This window comes from Pteropus vampyrus, unplaced genomic scaffold (genome assembly GCF_000151845.1).
Source record: "Pteropus vampyrus isolate Shadow unplaced genomic scaffold, Pvam_2.0 Scaffold233, whole genome shotgun sequence".
In the NCBI taxonomy this organism is placed as follows: Eukaryota; Metazoa; Chordata; class Mammalia; order Chiroptera; family Pteropodidae; genus Pteropus; species Pteropus vampyrus.
Window position 1 is genome coordinate 1,612,809 of NW_011889014.1, and position 13,269 is coordinate 1,626,077.

Sequence of the window (13,269 nt, forward strand, 5' to 3'; positions counted from 1 at the left end):
AAAAAAAAATCAATGTCGTAATTGGTTCCTCTTTGGTTCGAATTGGAGAATCTGCCTTTTTTTTTTTTTTTTAACACTTTGTTAATATATCTCATAAGACAAAGACTTTTTTCTTCCTCCTTTAAATTTAAGTCCCAATGGACTTGGTGCCTTTTGACAACAACAACAAAAAAGTTTAAATTTTGTAAAATCTGATTTTCTATCTCATATGGTTTGTGCTTTTTGTACCTTGTTTCAGAAATTCTTCTCCCCCCTGATAGCAAACACAGCCTTCTATGTTTTCTTCTGAAAGGTTTATATTGGGCTAATCACATTCTGGCTGATACCTGCCTCCCTGGTACTGGTTTTTATGAATGGTGTGAGCTAGGGCCCAACTTTATGTTTTTCCATGTGGATAATTTACTGTCCTGGCAGCGTTTATCAAACGCTCCATTCTTTCCCCCGGATACACAATGAAACGTCTGCTGTAGATCACACTTCTGTATGGGCGGAGCTGTTTCTGGGCTCTCTGTTCTGTTAGCCTTTCTCCTTGCTAATTCCGCACTTTTTATATTACTGTAACTTCGTAATACATTTTGATATCGGGTAGGCAAAGTACCCCAATCTCATTTTTCTTTTCTAAAACTGTCTTTGGTGTTACTGGCCTATTGCTCTCTCGCGTGGTCTCTCTGAATAGAGATTCTCTGGTATTTTTTGAGACTTACATTGTGGCCTGATTTGTGGCCTGCTTGCATAAATTGCTAATCTTTGGGGGGGAATGTGCATTTACAAATGCTCGTGAATAGGGTTTGAAATACATTCGTGGGTCAAGGTTAATAATTCTCGATGTTTACATCTTTTATATCCCGACCGAATCTTTTTTTGTCTGACATTTTTATGGCTTTCTTTACATTTGCCTCATATATTTTTCCATCTCTTTCATCTTCTGCATCTTTATGTTTATGTCTATTTCTTGCTCATGTCACATGTAGGTGGGTGGGCTTTATTTTATATTGCTTTTTTTTTAAAAATCTAAATGTGAAGTTTAAGTGTTAAGTTCAGTCTATTTTACAGTTACATAGAAGATCCATTTATTTTGACTTGTTTCTGTCATCTTATTTTGCTGTCTTTGTCTTGCTGCTTTTTCCTTTCCTGCCCTCTTTTGGGTTAAATTTCTAAATTCTACTCCCCCCTCACAACTGATGTAATCTAATTCTGTTCATTTAGCGGTTGTCCTTAACATTTTAATGGGATTTCTAACATAGCAGAGACCAAAGTTAGTCTTTTTATTTCTCTCTTGAAGCCTAAAGGACTTTAAATATAATCACTGCTACTATTGTCTTTGTTGCGTCTTATACTCTGTCCCTCTCAAATGCCTTTTTGGGACATGTGTTGGGTGTTATTTTATATGCTTAGAATCGCCTGTGTTTGTATTAGCTCTATGATTTCATCCGATTGTGTGTGTGTATCTTCCCACCTGACGTGCATCCTTTAGAGAATTTTTTAGTGAGGTTCTCTTTGCAGTAAACTTCCTTACTCTTTATTTCTCAAGTGTTTTTATTGCATTCTCCTTGATTCATGTTTTAGGTGGAAATACAATTCTATATCGATAATTTCGGCATTCGAAGATTTCTGTGCTATAGTGAGGCGATGTCTTCAGATAGATCTCCTGGTCTTTCTTCGGCCTTTATTCTTAACCATTGAGTGATTAATGTCAGTGGTTATAGTTCTCATTTTTAAAAATTCTACTCATTCCCCTAGTTTTTTTGAAAGTACTCTTTTCTTGGTCTTTTTTTTTTGTAATACCTTTAGTTCACTTATTTGACTGATCATCGTGTTCCCATTCCTTGGGAATCTGATTCTGCTGCCTGTTGTGTCGCTGCTTCTCACTCATGGGGACTTGATTTTTCCTGTGTTTTATACTAATGGATTATGGATTCTTGTTTGACCAAGCTTTATCCTCTGGGCATCATGTGTACCATCATTAAGGATGAATCCCTGCAGAGTAGATTGGTTTTTGCTTTTGCCAGATGCCCTTGAAATACAAATTTAGAACAACTTTAGGGCAGTTTTTCATCTTGAGTGTCATGGACTGAATGTTTGTGTCCCACCAAAATTCATATGTTGAAACCCTAAGCCGTGATGTGATTGTCATTAGGAGCTGGGACCTTTGGGAGGTGATGAGGTTTAGATGAAGTTCTAAGAGCGGAGCTTTCATAATGACATTAATGTCCTTATAAGAAGAGGAAGAGAGACCAGAGCTTGCTCACTCTTCCCTCGCACACACGAAGAAGGGGTCATGTGGGTGCATAACAAGGTGGTGGGCTTGTCCAAGCCTGGAAAAGAGCCCTCACCAAGAAAACAATCTGCCAGCACCTTGATCTTTGAGTTCCAGCCTCCAGAGCTGAGGGAAAAAGATGAATGGCTTAAGCAACCCAGTTTATGGTATTTCGTTATAGCAGCCTGAGCTGACTAAGACATTGGAGTTTCACGAGTTCAGTTTGAATCCCGTCCACCGACGAGGCCAGCCCATGGTTCTAAGCTCAGGGAAGGAACCCTCCTTCTTATCCCATGGTATAGCAGAATTCAATAGGCTTCCTCTTCACTCTCTGTCTCTGTCTGTCTGTCTGTCTGTCTCTCTCATAGTTCTTACTCTCCAGTTGGTAATGACCCAGTGCCTGATTTATAGCTGATGGGTTTTCTCAGCACTGGGACTGGCTCATTACTTTATCTTTCTTTATCTTCTTCCTTTTGGCTCTGGGGATTCTCGGAGTTCAGCTTTCAACTTAAAATGGATTTTGTTATATTTAATTTAGCATTTCTAAGTATTTGGTAGAGGTAGGGTTTCTTTTCTTGCTTTTCAGGATACCTAGCCCACGGTATCATTAACAATGAAAATCCTTCGATTCGTTTCCCTACTGTTTTGCGACCGTCAGCTGCATGCCCCGGGCATTATGTTCCCTAGCAGGGATACGTGGGGTCACAACCTTTGACTGTACAGTCAGGGGGTCCCATTCCGCAGACTACAGTGCGAAGGGCACCCTGGTCAGAGCCGAGTGAGCCATGGTTCCGCGACTTCACAGGTTAGTGCTGTTAGCGTAAACGAGCTTGTCAGCCTCTCTACATTGGCGATCAACTTTTCCCCTTCATTCTGGCTCCAGCATCTAAGTATTGCCACGTATAAAGTATTCAATTGAATTTTTTTTCCCGCGGAGGTGACAGTGTGACATAGTTGATGTCCATCAAGTTGACTGAGCTCCTTTCTTTGACCGCTACTATCTATGTTATAGAGCAAACGAGTAATTAAAAGAAATGCAGGAAAATCCTAGAGCCAGAGCAGGGGGGTGGGGTGGGGGGATGGGCAACAGACAAACTTCCCAGCCACACGAGGTGCGTTCACTTCATTGGTGCTTCATTCTAGAAGAGAGGAAAGGGAACCGGAGGGCACAGCTTTGGAGCAAAGATTTCTCAGAGGTCGGCTTCCTCCTATAGTTTCTCAGCCAACTTAAAACCTGAGACAGAGAGCGATGACAGCGGCTTGTGGCCATCATGGTGTCGTTGGAGTACAGTGTCAGCCTCTTTGCAGACTGAGGTTTTCATCCAAAGAGTCTGAAGGTGGCTCCTTCCATTCTCATTTCTCTCCTCCCTGCGCCCCCATCTCTCCCTCCATGTCCCCCCACCTCCCTGCACCCCCTTCCTTCCTTCCTCCTTTCTTGTCTGCTTATAGTGACAGTGCTGTAGTCTCTGATCCTGTGCCAGACAGGTTTGATTACCACTGTCTTCTCAGGCTAGCCGGAGGTTTTTAAATGGCCCGGAGCCTTGCTACTCCAGGCGTGGTCCCTAGGCTGGCAGCATGGATTAGTATCATCTTGGAGCTTGTGAGAAATGCAGAACTTTAGACCCCACCCCAAACCCCTTGAATCTGAATCTGCATAACATGATTCCCTGGCGGGGCGGATCAGATGCCCTTTAAATTTGGGAAGCCCTCCAGAGGAAAGTGATTTTAACCCTCCTTTCCTTCACCTTTGCATAGATTATGGTAGAAATTGTGGGAATATGGTATTACGTTTACAGTTTGCCAGACTTGGCAAAAACAGACCTCACAGAGGTTAGGGACTGAATGTTTGTGTACCCGGTCCATCTCCAAAACATTGAGAGGTGAGGGCTTTGACGTATGAATTTGGGGGGGGGTTACCATAACTGTGATTATATATTATAAATAATAAAAATACATTATGCTATAAAATAACAATATCGACAATAAAAACGACAAAAACTAACATCGAGTGAGCCAAGATCGTGGAGCTTGTACCTCGAGGACATTGCACTGGACTGAGACGTCGGGGGCTTGACCCTATACCCCGCTAACACAGGTGTGACTTTTAGCATTGGCTGTTCACGTCAACCCATGATTTCTTCTGATTTTCTCTTGCAGGGCACGGCCTCTGCAGTGAGCAGGGCAGCAGTGCTGAGACTGCCCCAGAGGAAGCTGAAGGGCCAGACTTGGAGTCCTCAGATGAGACTGATCACAGCAGCAAGGTGAGAGATTTTCATTTGCACATCCCAGGTCTGAACCGCAGAAGAGTCCCAGCTGGCATGTCGCCTCTGCAGCTGTATGTGGTTAGAAGTCCTCTCCACGGGATCAAGTGTTTTTACTTCTGAGATGTTGCTAAATAAGATATGGAATCCAAATTACAGCCTTGATAATAAACCCCTACGTGAAAATATAGGGCAGAAATCACTCTTAATGAACTAAAGTCTAATTTCATCCTGTTTCCTTCTCACATCTCTATTCGTGTCTGATGAAACAGCATCCAATATGAGTGCGATTGAGTCACTTAGATGGTCTTGTTATTTATTCATGGTTCCTCTGATGAACTCCTTTTGCGTGATCTGTGTTCAGCTCTTATAAAAAGTGAGCATCTTTTACAGTACAGGGAAGGAAACACTATTTTTATTAATCCAAATAGAATGTTCCTTGGTTGGTTGAGTTCCGTGAGAAAGTTCTCATTCTAACTCTGGTGCAAGACAGTGAACTTGTTTTCCATAAAACGTCAATCATGCCTTTATCCATCTTCCTGAAGAGTTCTGTAGGACAATTCTTCATCTTGTCACAGTTTCCAAAGTACAGTTTAAAAACTTTGTGTTACCTATGCCTAAAGACCCCTCCCCAGCAAATGCAATTGTGTGAGATTGTTTCTATAGTCATCTGTTTTATAATGTTGACATATTTACATCGATCCTTCTCCATTTCTCTCATTCTTTTGTTTGACAATTACCAGTCACTTAACCGGGGCAAATCATTTTACTTTAAAGTATCCCTTTGTTTTTCCATCTTCAATATCAGGATGATTCTTGCCTTAGCCCAACAGGGATTGGATGATTGAGTGGGTCAAATAATTGTGGGAGAACACACTGATAATGGAAACATACTATTCAAATATGAACCATTATTTTAAAAACCTACACTTCTCTGTGTGTTCTTTTTATGTCTCTATATTTATACATCTCTGTAGGAGTTTTTTGAGTGTATGTGTATGACTCTCTTCAGCATCTCTTTTACCCATAAGTGTTTCTTTTTCACCATCATAGAATCATCATTCTCAGTGTCCTTTTTAAGTCGAGCACAGTATAAAATTTCACATTTGAAAGTAATTTTAATATTTGTAAATGTAATATTTACAGGCTCAAAGGTTTTATGTTATTGCTTATTAAATAAAACACAGGTGAATGGACATATACATGTTTCATTTAAAGTAAAAAAAACAAAAACAAAAAAACAAAACCAAAACACTTGCTTAAGTTACTTTTAATTTTTGAGGCCCATACCTTACTTTTACTACTTTTAGAAGGGAATGGAGAGTCAGTCACTCTCAAGAGAAACAGATATTTCCTTACTGAGGTAAGATATTTTGAAGAGTATTCATTTAGTTATTTTGTTCTTGAAACTAAAAATGTTAATTCTCAATTTCTAGTTTGATTTAGGAATACAGTCATTTTTCCTATTTCTAAAACATTTATTTCTGAATATTTTTTAAGTTGGGTCATTTTTACTTCACTCTCATAGCCCAGTGTTCTCATCTGTGGATTTTGAGGTCGTTTTCATTTTAAATACAATGAGTCATGAGGTCCTAAAGAGGGCCCTCTATAATATTAGATTCTGGCAGAAGAGAGGAAGGAAGCGTGCTTCCCCACCCCCGCCCCGGATTTGCTGACTGACCCCAGGTGTCTCTCTGACTTCATGGTTCCTTATCCAGAGAACAGGGTCCTAAAACTCACCTGGAACAGACAGGGTCAGATGTAGGAACAGGCAGTGCTGTTCCTGGGTTTCACTATAGAAATGGACGGTGGGCTCTCAGCTGTCATAATAGAGAATTTCCTCAAAATGATTGACAACAAGTTTGGGTGATGATCTGAGTATTTTTAAAGATCATATAATGGACTGTATTGAAGCCATAGTTTCCTATTCCTTTTCGCTGTGTGATTTGTACCCTAGGATACTCCCTAGTTTTGGTTTGATTCAGATTTTATCTTTTTTATTTGAACTATTTTGTCATGCAGCCTAAGTTCTTTAAAATAGCCCAAATGAATTAAATTTCTCACTTAGGATATTTGGAAGCAAAAACCTTAAATTGAGTAAACGATTCTTGGAGACCAGGTCCTACTGTGTATTATTGATAATAAATGAGAGCTAATACTTATTTACTGTCTTACATTAACTCATCTCATCCTCACAAGACCCTTAAAGGAGAGATGCTATTATTCCCTCTATTTTATAGATGACAGTATTGCAACAGAGAGGTTAAGTACTCACTGAAGGTCACACAGCTCTGAGATGGCAAAACCAGGCCTTGTGTTGATAATTGCTTTGCTAAAACTACATTCAGCCGGATTGTTAAATTCTGGTGTTAAAGATCAGGTTTCAAAAAGGGAAGGAATTAGTTAGTTAGTGGTGCTATAAGCCAATTAAATATATGCTCACTAGCCATTTAGATATTTTCCTAATACGTAAGCTTTCGGGGTCTTTTTAAAAAATAATTTAAAGTAGTAGGAGCAAGTACAGATCTTCAATTTCTATATCAAGGTTAAATTTTTTTTTTTTTTGATGCATCTCTTCTGTCAGTCTGTAATTTTTCTAGAAAATAAAGTAAAAGATAATTTTTAAGCTGTAAGCTACCTAAGCATGGAAGGATGATTTAGCTTTCATTTGAATGTACCAGGCTCGGTGTAAAAATGCAATAATAAACAGACAAAGGAATAAACGTAATGAAACAAGTAATTTATTCTGGCTAAGTATTTGAGAGCGCTTGATTTTTTTTGTTTGTTTGTTTTTTTGTTTAATACTTTTGCTGTTCTTCCTAAATGAATTGTTTTATGAGATACTGGGCAGGATAAAGAGAGTGTGTGTTGGAATTTTATGTTTTTCGGTTTTTTTTAAATAGCAGTTTTTGCTACACTTGGCCCTTTGGGGTTCAGCGAGTAGCTAACTGTGAGCTTGTTCTCAGGCGCTGGTGGCACTGGAATGTCACATCCCACGGTGGGGGTGGGGCTTGCACACCACAGGAGCAGTCTGTCGGCCTTTCTCTTTGTAAGCCACCTCCTTCCTCTGGTGACTGGGTGAAAACCTCAAAGGGCCGCCTCCCCACTGGCTACTTGTTTCCCTGCTTTTAATCTAAAACTTTGTCTTCAGACCTGAATGCTGATTAGGTCCAGGCCCTCTGGCAGCTGTGATTTTGTTTTCCATTTAGCAAATCTATTAGACTAATTTTCAGATCATTTTCATTCTGAAAGCCTTTTTTTTTTTTTATTTTTTTCCTTCCCCTTTTTAATCCAAATTGTGATTGTCTCAGAAATATCTGCACGGGTAACAAAAGCATTAGTGGAAAAGGTGAAAATATAAACTGTTTAAAAAAAAAAGCAACATTTTGCTTTTTAGCGCCTGCTCTCCACTCGGTGAGGAAGGGGCGTCTTCGAAGTTGAGCCGGGCGGGTTTAATATTCCTGTGCAGTGCAGGATGCTGGCCAGTCAGCTGACCTTGGTCCGAGGAGTGGAGCCGTTCGCATCCTGGGAGGCTTTTTCTGCTTTGTCTTATTTATTTATTTTTTTTTGCTGCTTTTGGATCTCCCTTTTCGGGACTTTTGTCGACTGGCCAGGTGGAATCAAAGCATGATTTCTTGTCCACGGTTTGGCCTTTGACACCTCGCAGAGGGCACTGATGGGATGTGGGTGCTGCTCTGGGCTGGCACTGTCGCCGTCCGTCCTCTGTGGAGATGCAGCTGTAGGTTCCGATGGCATGGGCTGTGTCTATGAGAGGATGCCCTTGTGGGAGCGGGAAGGCGTTCGGTGTGCTCGGAGTATTTTAAGAAACTTCTGTTTCTGTGCCGAACACGTCAGGTGGTAGAATTACCATGAGAATATATTTCTGATGATGTCTGCCCTGTGGAAAATAAAGCGCAAGCCCAGGATTGAAAACAATGCCAAGTCCGGTGATTCTCTGTATCGGTCGCTTCATCTGGTGAGCACGTTTGAATTCTGTCTTGCTAGCCTTGTTTAGGTTATGACTCTCCTGCTGAATGAGTTTCCTGATCCGAAGGATGATGGTTCTGATTGTCCCGTTTCCCCACATCCTACCCTTTCGCCCTCTAAGCCCTGTGCTGATGAAGAGTATACATTTTAGCCTGGGGGTGGGGTGTCAGTAGTTGATGTAAAGTTGAATTTGCTTAGGAATCTTTACGTTTATCTTTTCCTTCTGAAATGGCAGAAAGATGTATTTGTTTCTTTAACCATCATTTGACACTTCTCCCCCGCCCCCTACTTTTCATTGTTGAGATGTTGAGTGTGTTTGTGTTATTTGCATGGCAAGTGTCTGCTCTCCCCACCTCCAGTTGGGTATTCAGCAAGCGTTTCTGGAAGAAGGGTGTTCTACTTGCCTCCTGTAAAGTCTCAAGTGTTTTTTTAACTTTATTTCTGCTTACTTGAGAAAGGAGATGGATATAGAAGCGTGGGCTTAGGGGATGTGTTTACAAGTTAATGTAAATGACCCGTATTGCACACATTGGTTCCTGTAGTGTGTGTTGACTCCCTCATAAGAAAATTTTGTGGTTAATGGTGAGGAATAACTTAATAAAATCAAATTAAACCTTTAATAGTTTAATATTAACATCAGTGTCTGTCGACTATTAGATTTGGTGTCATTTAATGAAACTTGAACATCGACAGCAAATATGTCTGATGTACCTAAATAATGCCTTCAGGGTTGTTTCTTTTGCAAAGTTTATTCAAAAGGAAACCTAAGAGGGGATCGAGAACTAGCTACAGGGATCGCTGTTGTATATAAAGGTCTCTGAAATTGTGGAGTACTTTGCTTTGGTGTTTGTCTCCCAAAAAAACTGAAGTGAAGGCTATATAACATTTTAGGTCAGTCGGGCCTCTTTTAAATCTGCGGGATGTGTTAAATTGTTCAGATTCAAAGGGACAGTTTTAGGACTCTGAACTCATCTAGAGATAGAAATTGCCTTTAGCGGTTGCATAACAGGAAGAGCTTAAACAGCTGGGTAGCTTGAGTTGATGGTGGGTACTTAAAAGCCTACCCCCCCCCCCCGCCTTTCTGTACTTCCTTTTCATCTTCCACAGGAAGAAAGAGATATTATAAACATCGAGTTGCATGCTGGCCGCAGTAAAGTGGCCTGTTTCTTCCTGTAATTGTCTTGTTCTTCCCTGTATGTCTGTTGGATAATTCTTGGTCCTGACAGTGGGACCACTCTGCTGCTACCCTTTGTCAGTTTGAAACCGGCAGCTCTGAAATGCTGAAAGTGCTTTTCTGTTTCCAGGGCAACTGTTGCAGTCCTCAGGTTGGGGGAGAGGTTCGTGCTTCTCCCACTGGAGAAGCCTCGACTCTGTGGAGACCCTCCCACAGCAGCTACCCTTCTGGGCACGTCTGGCTCCAGTGCTAGGGGGAGGATGACCTGGATGCCATGTAACACTCAGTACTGGAGTGGGGAAAGCACTGCGCTCAGCTTCGCCCACATCCCGCATCGTGGCTAAGCCGCACGGATCTTAGAAGTCCTGATGGATTTTGATGTTGAGAAGTATGGCTACACTTAACAGGAGCGGGGTGACTTAAGAGCTAGGCCGAAATGTGTCAAATCTCTAGATTAGAGGAATTCTAAAGAACATCTGCATTTTCTGCTTCTTTCTGAGGATATTTTTTGGCGTCCTATTTTGGTAAAACAAAATTCTCAAACTCGATGACATCCTATAAAGTGAACTGTTTCCAAGCAAAAATTTTATTAAGAGCCTTGTAAATAACACCCTTTGACAATACATTATAATTTGTAATTCTATGTTTTTTTTTTCATTCTTTATTTAAATAACATGTAATTAACGGTAAAAAAAAAAAAAAAAGTAACATCCATTTTGACTCAGTTCCTTGTGATAAACCTGAGAGTTTATGCAGTGGACAGGAGACCAGGGTTACCAGTGGAGAAAGTGCTTTGCCTGCTCCTCAGCTTCGGGGACCACCTGGCTAAGTTGATCCTAAGCTGAGGGTGGTGTCTCAGAAGGAAGAGGGGATGCCGAAGGCTCTGAACTCTCAGAAGAGGACTCCAGGGAATTTTATGTGTCCCCAGGCATGCTAAGGGTATTTCCGAATATAATTCGGAACCTGGCTTGGGTAGGAGAGATTGGGTGGAGGAAGGCAGGTTTAGCACAAAGTCCCTGCCCACATCCCGCTCACCTGAGCTTCCCCCACCAGCCTGTTGAAAACTAAGGATGTCAGACCTACGAGGTGGGGAACTTTACACAGGCAAAGTCAGGAACCCTGCTCACACTCTTAAAAATGGAGACCTCCAAGTATTTAAAGTCAAACGAAGGAAATGAAAACTCAGAAACTACATCCCATGCCTTCCATTATTATAACCCAGATATAGCCAAGAATGGCCACAAGGCAGTGCGGTATGCATTGGGAACACGGAGGGAAGTGTGTTTTGGAATTTTCTGCCTTTAATATGTGTCAGAGTCCCAAGATGATAACTTTGGCCTTTTCTTAAAGTGTGGGATATCTTAGTATAATATACGAGGACACTGGATTTCACACGGCAACTTGTCTAAATGTCAAACTGTAGAAAGATGCACTGTTTCTCTGATGGGAATGCAAGGTTGCCTTTATTTATCATGAGTAGTAGCTTTGATGTTAATTCGCATGTAAGTGACAGGCAGCTGTGGTTATTGTTGGGACATTTAAAAGAGTATCGTGTAAGGGAAGATGCCAGTTATACATTTGTTGTGTTAGGCTCCTTGGCTGAGTGCCAACTCCAAGCAACAGGGGAGAGTTTGGGATAAGCTGGAAGGCAGGGCAGTTCGTTGTCAGCTGTTACCACCATCGGTCTGTAGGATTTTCATTTCCGTGGGTTCCCCGCCCTCCCCGCCCCCATCTTGTCTATGTTTTGATGCAGTTGCCTATATAGTTATCATTGGGTCATCTAAAAGGTGTGTGGACATTTTCATTCAAATAGATCTATTTGTTCTTTTTCGATTTTTAAGACAAAGCCATGTTTAACTGTACGTTTAAGGATAAAGTGGAGTTAGTAAAACCCTAACCTAACTAAGTAAAGCTGTTTAGGTTATGTCTACTGAAACCAGCTTTGATGAAGAACAAGTAGTCTTTCCTTTGGAACAGCCTCATAGAGATGTCATTCACATGCCGCACAGTTCGGTCCATTTGGGTGAGTTTTTTGTCAGTCACCGAAGGGAGAATTCTTGGTGGGAATATTCAGTGTCTGAAAGAAACACTGATTCCATAGAGAACATTGAATAGTGCCACTGACAGGTGACTAAAACTTCCTGGCAAGTCAGACCGGCTGTAATGGGGACAATCAGTAAGCTGTGGTGACCGTCAGGGAGCTGGGGCAACAGTCACGGATCGGGTCCTAACTCTCCTCTTCCCGGTCATGACATTGATGCGAATGCATCCTCGTTAGGTTCTGATTTTCCGTGTCCTTGTACTATCTTTATTCCAGGCCCCCTTTGGGATATGCTAATGAGGGAAAGGCATGGTAATGTCAGCTGCCTTCCTCTGGCATACATTCAGTTTTGGCTCCTTTGCCCTCTGCAAAATGCCAGGCTTGACATTCGGCTCTTGGCACCAGCTGTTGTTATGGGGAGGATGTTCTTCTCATGTTCCTTCTGGGTCGGTGGGTAATAGAAGTAATTCTTTATTGGACATACTTTGTGCCTAGGGATGAATTAAATGGTAGAAGAAGCCATAGCGAGTTTTAAAAAATACTGTCCCTTGTACAACCCACCTGGAGGTTCTGATTGAATTGATTTTGGGTGCACACTGGGTATTGGGGGGTTTATAGGCTCCCCAAGTGACTTGAGTGTGCAGACACGTGGAGAGCTACTGACCCCACAGGGTTTCAGCAGCCCAGGGACAGGTGGTGCTTTGGAGAACTATTTTGCATGACTTGAAGAGTTGGGATTTTAGAATCTTAGCATCCTAAACTTCCTCCTGAATCATCCCAGACAGAGTGGGGACTGGGCTCTCCCTCCGAGGTCTTGTTCAAGACCCAACACCCCTTATTCTTAGAGGGGATGGTGTCTTTCTGCCTTTGGAGAAGCTGGAGAGATGGAAACTTTTTTTTTTTTTTAATATGTGGTTATCTGTCATCTAGCAAGTTGCCTCGGTGTCAATTTTTAACAGAGCCAGGAAGAATCTTAGCTTGTAAAAATCATCTTCCAACATGACAAAGTATATATTAGCACACTTAACCGGGAGTGTGATAATTAATAAGCTTTGAATTTTGGGTGAAATGCACTTAATTGCTCTGTACCTTGTCTGTCTTCTCATTGGTAAGCTTCTTGAAGAGTGGTTAAGAACTCGGTTCAGATCCCAGCTCTGCCACTTTCGAGCTGTGCAATCTTAGATGAGTTACTTAACCTCTCTGGGCCTCTGTTGTGTCCACTGTTACATGGGAATGATGATAGACATTACTTACTGTGCGGGATGATTACATACCTCAGACCAGTGCCTGGCATGCGGCGAGCACTCCGTGTATGTCAGCAATGATTGTTACGGTTGTTTTGAGCTTTCAGCGAGCTCTCAGATATGTGGAGTAATTTGGGGAAAGGAGAGAGAATATTCGTGGAGTAATTTGGGGAAAGGAGAGAGAATGTTCACGTGTGGCAGTTCCTAAATGAGGAAGAACATCGTCAGCAGGGACAGATGTCAGCAGGTCTCTCTAATGAGTGGTAACTTCGTCTGCCTTGCCTTTTCAACTGTGCACCGAAGAG

General features: G+C 41.7%; 1 protein-coding gene across 1 annotated transcript in view; it reads left to right on the forward strand.

Moving 5' to 3' along the window:
* TIAM1 (T cell lymphoma invasion and metastasis 1) overlaps positions 1-13,269 on the forward strand; it is a 348,762-nt gene that overhangs the window by 303,896 nt on the left and 31,597 nt on the right. The window contains exon 16 of the mRNA XM_023519721.1: positions 4,415-4,518. Within this exon, the coding sequence (XP_023375489.1) occupies positions 4,415-4,518 (104 nt within the window). The remainder of the gene's footprint in view (positions 1-4,414; positions 4,519-13,269) is intronic.